Genomic DNA, 7,851 nt, shown 5'->3' with positions numbered 1-7,851 from the left:
CTCTTTCCTTCCCACCCTGGGCTGATGCTTTCCGTTTCCCCCATCTCCCTGCATTACTGATGGGGATGTGATTCTCCTTGCAGATATTGATGAGTGCAGTGAGATCCCTGCTATCTGCACCAATGGTGTTTGCATTAACCAGATCGGCAGCTTCCGATGCGAGTGCCCAATTGGATTCAGCTACAACAATATTCTGCTCATCTGTGAAGGTAATGAGGTGGTAGTTGCTGTGTTGGCCAGCAGCTGCATGCTTTGCTCTCAGTAGTGCTGGTCCCCAACAGTAGGTGATGGGGCACCTGACTGTGCTACGAATGAGGAATGACACTCAAGTCATCTCTGCTAATGGGGTATTGGAAGCAGGATTTTTATGACAAGAAGCAAAGCCTTCATATGGTTTTTATTCTTATTTTTAAATGTTCCTTTTCCACTTCAAAAGTAAAGATTGTTATTTTTCAAAAAGCTTTAGTGGTATGTTTTATGCAAGAAGATCTTAACATGTTTTCATATATCATTTCCTCTTTTTGAGATCAGAGATTTAGAAATGGGAAGATGTTAACATTCTTTGTTTTAAGTCCCAGAACTAAAACGTATTTCCTATTTTCAGAAACAAAAAATCATACAAAGCATGTGCATTCACAATCTCCGTATTTTTTTTCAATTCATAAAATCATAGAAAAATAGGGCTGAAAGGGACTTCAGGAGGTCATCGAGTCCAGGATCAGCCCTATCCAAATTATCCTCCACAAGTGTTTGTCTAACCTGTTCTTAGAACTATACAAGCAGCCCTGTTGCACAACCACCAGGCACAAACACCAAGAGCACCCTAACCTGTCACAGGTAAACTAGGGGGACAAGTGCTCTGTTGATGTCCTGCTGCTGCAAGGACAGGAAATAGTTGTTAAAAAACACACTTGAGAGATTCAAGGAAGAGGGACATGTCCCCCACTACAGAGAAAAGGAGTCCATGCTAATTTGACCACAGGGTAAAATTCCCTTCTGATCTCAAATGTGGCAATCAGTCTGACCGTGACCAGAGGGGCAAGACTCTCTAATCAGGAATCTCAGGTGTTTTAGTCCCAGCAGAGCCATCAGTACATCCCAGTCCAGTACCCCTAGTCTTGGCTGTGGCCAGCACCCACATTTTCTGAGAAAGACAGAAAAAAACAAAACAACCCCTCCTGCCCCACCACCACCACCACCTGTAGCAACAAGAAAAGAAAAATTCCTTCCATGTGGCAACCAGCATATTTTAGGGAAAATATTTTAGAAGAACTGAAAATGTTCTTTCAATCTGCTGGTGGTGCTTGTCCCGTTCCTGAGCAGGTTCTCCGATGCTTGCTTGTGGCACGCTCAAGGGGAGTTGTGCAGTCAGTGCCAGTGATTTCTTTCTCTCTTCAGACATCGATGAATGCAGCAGTGGTGAGAATCTTTGCCAGCGCAATGCTGATTGCATCAACATCCCAGGCAGTTACAGGTGCGAGTGCTCAACTGGATACAAGCTGTCGCCTAGTGGAGCCTGTGTGGGTAAGATGGGAGCTGTTCACAATCTATACCAGGGGAATGCTCAAACAATGCATAGGACCAGAGTCAGGAGACCGGTGTGTGCTTGAACTTCCTCCCTGGTTTCTTTGCATGGCATTGGAATGGAGAAAGGATGTTATTGTTCTCAGCATATTCATGACTACGGATCCCAGGATTTTTTAACAGACTGTCACTGTGCTGCACCAAGCTTAGTAGGGCTGTAGGGATGCAGAGGAATGAGACCGCTGTGGAAATGCTGTAGTGATCTGGTGTCTGAAATACACATTAGAAAAACTAGTCTGTGCAAGGTGGCTGTGCAAGGGGTAATCACTGGGAGGCTGAAATGCCTCTGGTATCCTCCAAGCTCTGCTTGAGTGCACTAGCGAAGCAGACCCAGGGGGCAAGCATCTGCCTGACAGCTGAATGTCTGAAGGTAGAATTTTACTTCCCTTTGTGCATCTAAATGGCAGCTGTCTAGCAGTGGGAGTGACATCTGTAGTACTTACATGCAGGTAGTGAGTCTATTACCCCATGCTGCAGGGGCGTATCAAGAGACTGAGCATGCTCAGTGAGCTTTGCACTGGTCCGGAAGTCTGCACGGCCATTCTGGGAGCGTAACTGCCTAAATCACAGAGATGCAGCCAAACAAAAATCCACGACTAACAGGTGTAAGAAGAGGAGAAGGATCCTCTCATAGTTCAGGTCTGTGAATTAAGTGGTCAAAGCACTTGTCCAAGGAGCAGGAAACCTGGGTTCTAGGACTCCCATCCCAAAAAGAAGTTTTGAACTTGTTTTTTTTTTTATCAAGCTTTTAGCATAGTGCATTAACCACAAGGTCACAAGTCAGGAATTTTTCAAACGGTTTTTCAGCTTTGGCTGGATATTTCATTCACTGTGCTGAGAAGTCACAAGCCAAAACCCCTTCTGGCAAAGAAGCTGTAGGGGAGATACAACCTGTGCTTTCTGGGTAAATGTCCTAACCATTTAACCATTCATCTATTAGGGCTAAAGTATGGCAAGGACGGGGGGACTTGTGTTCACCTACACACTTAGTTATTTCTATAGGCTGACTCCAGAGTGCTCCAAAACCCACATATGAAAGGAGATAATCTTGAAAACTGGTAGGGCAGAGCAGGGAGTAGGTAGAGAGTTCAGGACAAATTCATAGCCATTGGATCAATGCGATCCAAATATACAGCTGACCAGATATGAGCATTTCTTAAATTTCAGACTGTGCTAAAATCAGCCTGCATAGTGAGATAGTCCTGATTAGTTCCATACTACAACAAGGCCTGGAGTGAACTTTAGGAACTACAAGAGTACATTGACTAGGTTGATTCTCACCCTACAGAGCTGCTGTTGGGCTGTATTCATCTGCATGGGGCATAGGTGGATCCAAGATTGTGTAAAGGGATGTGTGCATGTGTGGGAGCAGTGACTGAGTGCTGCAAGGGTGGCTGTGAACTCCCTGCTCCCTGCCCCCCAACGAGGCTGGCAGAACACGGCAGGGGAGCAGCACCAGGGGACTTTTTCTGGCTGCTGCTCTTTGCTTTCTGGTAGTAGCGCTTTCAGGGGTCACACTTACAAGTGTTTTCCCATAACCAGGAGAGCTAGAAACTTACTGTTTTTAGACATGAAAACTCAGATTCTCTTGAATCCAGGAGAAAGGGGCTTTAAGAAACTGTCGAATATTGTGAGACTTGGGATAAAATTACGAGAGATGAAATCACAGTTGTTTAGTGAAATGCCTGCTAGCTAATCCGTAACGGCCCAGAAACAAGCACAGTGCCCCCTTCTGAACAGAGGAGCTGCATTTCCAGTTTGGTTGGAGTCTTTCCTGTACCTTATTTTCTGCATTGTTTGTTGCAGGTCGTAATGAATGCCAGGAAATTCCCAACGTCTGCAGCCACGGTGACTGCGTTGACACTGAGGGCAGCTATATCTGTGTCTGTCACAACGGGTTCAAAGCCACAGGAGAGCAGACCATGTGCATGGGTCAGTGAGGATGGGGCAGCAGCCATGCAAATGTTGTACTGGGCTGCTTTGAAATTCTGTGACATTTAAACCTGTTCTAGTGTGGGAGTAAAAACTTTCTGGGGACTGAATGGCTTGTTGCCACTGCCTGGCAGAAAGCAAGCCAATATATTACCTTGATTCAAGGTTTGTGAGTCCTTATGTTAACTCTTGCCAAATCAAGCAGCCATCCCTCCCATAACTGAACGCACAGGCCCAGGGCCAGAAATGGCTTAGCCCTTGACCTGTTGTCCTGCTTTTCTCTTCAGATATTGATGAATGTGACCGGCAGCCTTGTGGAAATGGCACCTGCAAGAACACAGTGGGTTCCTACAACTGCCTGTGCTTCCCTGGCTTTGAGCTAACACACAACAATGATTGCATGGGTAAGAGCATGCACAGTGCCAGCTCCAGAAGTATTAGAGTCTATTGTCACACACAGTTGCAGGTGTATCACTATTTAGTTTGGTGTCACACCCAAAAACAGCTGTAGAGAAAACAGTTGGGTGGCATACAGTCAACCCAGTGGGGTTGTTGCATTGCATCTCGTACTCCATTGTGCATATCTTTTGTACTCTGTGCAGATATCGATGAGTGCTCGTCCCTGGTGGGGCAGGTGTGTCGGAATGGCCAGTGTATAAACAGCATTGGGTCCTTCCAGTGTCTGTGCCAGGAAGGCTACGACCGGACCCCAGATGGGAAGAACTGTGTTGGTGAGTGTCTGGGCACATCTTGGGTAATAGCACTATAATGCTCAGGTACCTCCTACTCATGAGTCAACCAGCTTTTTGTTAGCAAAGCACCCCATAACGTATGGTCTCTACTCCTTGTGGTGCATGTAGAACTCCTGGGCACTGGCAAAACTCAAATTTGAGAGACATTGTGGGTATGAGATGTGGAGCTCTAGTCCCCGCAAGGAGAGCTCCCAGTGCCCAGTGTTTGTAGACTAGGGAGGGGTTGAGTTCATGCACCACTGCACATACACCTCAGCTACAGAGAGTTGACTGTTTTATTGCAGAGGCCGCTTTAGTAAAAAATGAAGGTGCTGATCCAGTCCTCTTGGACAGACTTTTTTCTCTAAGTTTATTTCTCTCAGAGGGATCGGCTAGCAAATTTCCCAGCTTCATTCCCTGAATCAAGACCACTTTTAGGGCCAGAAATCCCAGGCCACCTGCAGGGCAAGATAACCTCCACAGCCAAAGCCCTGTCATCTGACTGACTACCGAAAGCCACACACGCTGTTCCCAGCAGTACCTGAGGCTCTCCCTGCCTCAGACAGGCAAAGATTGCACTATGTCCAATACCACATTGTGCAAACTGCAGGTAAACAGAGTCTCCTAGACAGCAGGTATTGCAGAGAACCATAATCGTATTCATCAGGGAGACCATGAGCCCCTTATATTCTCAGCCTGAGTCCCTTAAGGGATTAATTTGAACGCTGGCATTATCCTGTGGTTGGGGTGTCATGATCTTGCCATAGTCTGGCTAGGAGGATGTGTTGTTACTAACCCAGGCACCTGGTTACACTGCTAAGGTTGCAGTGTGGGACACGTGTATATGTAAAATGTCCCGTTCCCTGTTTCTCTGTGCAAGAGGTTCCAATACCTAGTGCGTAGCTGTGGGCACATCAGCTGCAGATTGCAAAGTGAGTACTTCACTTGGGACCTTTGCCCTTAAGGTTTACAAGAAGGAAGTGGAGTTTTCTAGGGCTCCATTTCCTCTGCAGCCCATGCAGGACCTGTTGGGCAGGAGCATGTTTGGGGCATCAGTCTTTGCCTGGAACACTCCCATGTGTGCCAAAGTAGCATACATTTCCAAGCAGCTAGAGCTCAACCCTTTGGGTGCTTTCATTTTATAAAGATTTATCTGTCATTTTCCCCTCTGTTTATTTGCAGACATTAATGAGTGTGTGAGCCTGCCTGGGACCTGTTCTCCTGGAACATGTCAAAACCTGGAAGGCTCTTTCCGTTGTATCTGTCCCCCAGGGTACGAGGTGCAGAATGACAACTGCATCGGTAACGTTGATTCCTCTATTCAGTCTCCGGTACCAAGGGTCCAGTACTGTCCATGCCTTCAGACAGTAACCACTGTCCCATCTGGTGGAGCCAGCATTTCATGGGCAGCAGAGATATGGGCAGTGCCCAAAACCTCATCTCTGCAGCAAATTAGGAGCAGAGAAGTGGGGCCTGGCACCTTCTGAAAAAACGTGTTTGATAGATGCCTCACCTCACAGTCACTGGGGGGATTTTCGTTATAGTGAACTGTCAGGTGGGAGGCTGGGGAAGATGTGCATGTTGCTGCAGTCTAATGGGCATAATTAGGCCTGGCCAGCTGGGCCACAGCTCCCTGAATAGTTACCACTGATTCTATCTTTGTGTAAGGAGGGGCCTGCACAGTGCAGTAGGAGAAGAGCCCCATGGCCCTGCCTCTCATGGAGTGCTGTGAGACTGTGCAACTCACATTGTTGCTTACTTCTCTCTTTCCTGGTTTCTGATGTCTGGAGCAGGTCAGATACCAGGTGACATTGGGCCCTAGGGGCAGCAGCACAGTGTCTGCACCCTGCATTGTGCTGGGAAGATGGGCTGAGGGGACAAGCTTAGTCTCAGGAGTGGGCAGTGCTGACCAGGCAAGTGCTTTGCAAGGCTAACAGAAGTGTATTATCCAATAGACCCTGCCAAGAAATGGGCTGTAGGTGCTACTTCCCATTTTCCCAGAGGGGTCAGACTTACCCCACTCCTAGCTCCACATGGCCCTTATATCCACCAGTGTAATGGTAATGGAAAGAGTTACAATGTTTGTTCAAGTCCATGTGTAATAAATACCCTCTCATGTCCCCCATGCTCCCAGATATCAATGAGTGCGAAGAGGAGCCCAACATCTGCCTGTTTGGAACCTGCACCAACACCCCTGGCAGCTTCCAATGCATTTGTCCCCCTGGCTTTGTCCTGTCTGACAATGGCCGCAGGTGCTTTGGTAAGTGTCTGTAGCCTTGCCTACAAGCCAGTGAGGTCAGTGGCAAGTCAGGGGTGTTGTCCATCAGCTGGGAAGGAATGCAGAAGTGGGAATCCTGTGACGTCTGGTGCTGCATCTGCACATCAGCTGTGACTGGGTTGGCCTCTGCATGTGCTCAGACACAAGAGAGTCCCCAGAGAGCAGTGGGCCCCAGGGAGCACTCAGGAGAAGAGTGTCAACCCAGCATTACCTCCTGCACTGCTCTGCAAGAGCCAGGGCCTCTGTCCTTTGGGAGCTGATCTGTGCCACAGTCCAAGTCTGGGAGGGAATGTCTGATACACTGAGCCTGCCTATGCATGTCTTTAGTGCTCTGCTCCATCCTGCTGCAGATACTCGCCAGAGCTTCTGCTTCACCCGCTTTGATAATGGGAAATGCTCCGTCCCCAAGGCCTTCAATACCACCAAAGCCCGGTGCTGCTGCAGCAAGATGCCTGGAGAGGGCTGGGGTGACCCATGTGAGCTGTGCCCTCAAGAAGGGAATGGTAGGTGGCTCAGGCCCCTTGTGTCATGTATCACTGAGAACTGCTGTAGGGTGGGGAGGCTGCAGCTGTGGGAATGAGGTGCAACAGATGCAGCAAGGAGCACAGACAGCGCTGTGAGGAATAGGAGCCTCTGTGCACCCTGCAGCATGGACACCCCTGCTAGTGCAGGGATCCCATAAGGGAAATGGTGCCCTTGAAACCAAATGTTCATCACTTGGTTGCGGCACTCAGACTGGAGGCTTTCTCTTTTAGGCAGGGGGGAAAGAGAACATTCAGCCTTCAGGCCCCTGGGTTCTGTTTTCAGCTCTGCTATCACTTCTGTGGATGGTTTTGGACAAGTCATTGCACCTCTTTGTGACTCTGATACCCAAGAAAGGTGCTGTTTATTTCCCCACCCCTTAGGGTTCTGGCAGGTGGTATATAATAAGCAGTATAATCATCAGTCATAAATAATTTCATAGTTTCATAGATGTTAGGGTCAGAAGGGACGTATTAGATCATTGAGTCCAACCCCCTGCCCTGGGCAGGAAAGAGAGCTGGGGTCAGGTGACCCCAGCCAGGTGTCTGTCCAGTCTCCTTTTAAACACCTCCAAGGTAGGGGAAAGCACCACCTCCCTTGGAAGCTTATTCCATATTTTGGCAACCCTCACTGTAAAGAATTTTTTCCTGATGTCCAATCTGAATTTGCTTTCTTCCAGTTTGTGGCCATTATTTCTAGTTACCCCGACAGGTGCCCTGGTAAACATTGTATCCCCTGTTTCTTGCTGGCCCCCCCGATGAGTTTGTAGGCAGCTGCGAGATCACCTCTCAGGCCTCCTTTTGT

General features: G+C 48.2%; 1 protein-coding gene across 1 annotated transcript in view; it reads left to right on the top strand.

Annotated features, from left to right (window-relative positions):
• Window positions 1–7,851, top strand: part of FBN3 (fibrillin 3) — a 271,545-nt gene that overhangs the window by 239,456 nt on the left and 24,238 nt on the right. The window contains exons 43-50 of the mRNA XM_014520884.2: window positions 84–209; window positions 1,399–1,524; window positions 3,391–3,516; window positions 3,804–3,920; window positions 4,119–4,247; window positions 5,430–5,549; window positions 6,382–6,507; window positions 6,876–7,028. Of these exons, the coding sequence (XP_014376370.1) occupies window positions 84–209; window positions 1,399–1,524; window positions 3,391–3,516; window positions 3,804–3,920; window positions 4,119–4,247; window positions 5,430–5,549; window positions 6,382–6,507; window positions 6,876–7,028 (1,023 nt within the window). The remainder of the gene's footprint in view (window positions 1–83; window positions 210–1,398; window positions 1,525–3,390; window positions 3,517–3,803; window positions 3,921–4,118; window positions 4,248–5,429; window positions 5,550–6,381; window positions 6,508–6,875; window positions 7,029–7,851) is intronic.

This window comes from Alligator sinensis, unplaced genomic scaffold (genome assembly GCF_000455745.1).
Source record: "Alligator sinensis unplaced genomic scaffold, ASM45574v1 scaffold103_2, whole genome shotgun sequence".
NCBI lineage: Eukaryota > Metazoa > Chordata > Crocodylia > Alligatoridae > Alligator > Alligator sinensis.
This window is presented reverse-complemented; position numbering and strand designations above follow the sequence as displayed.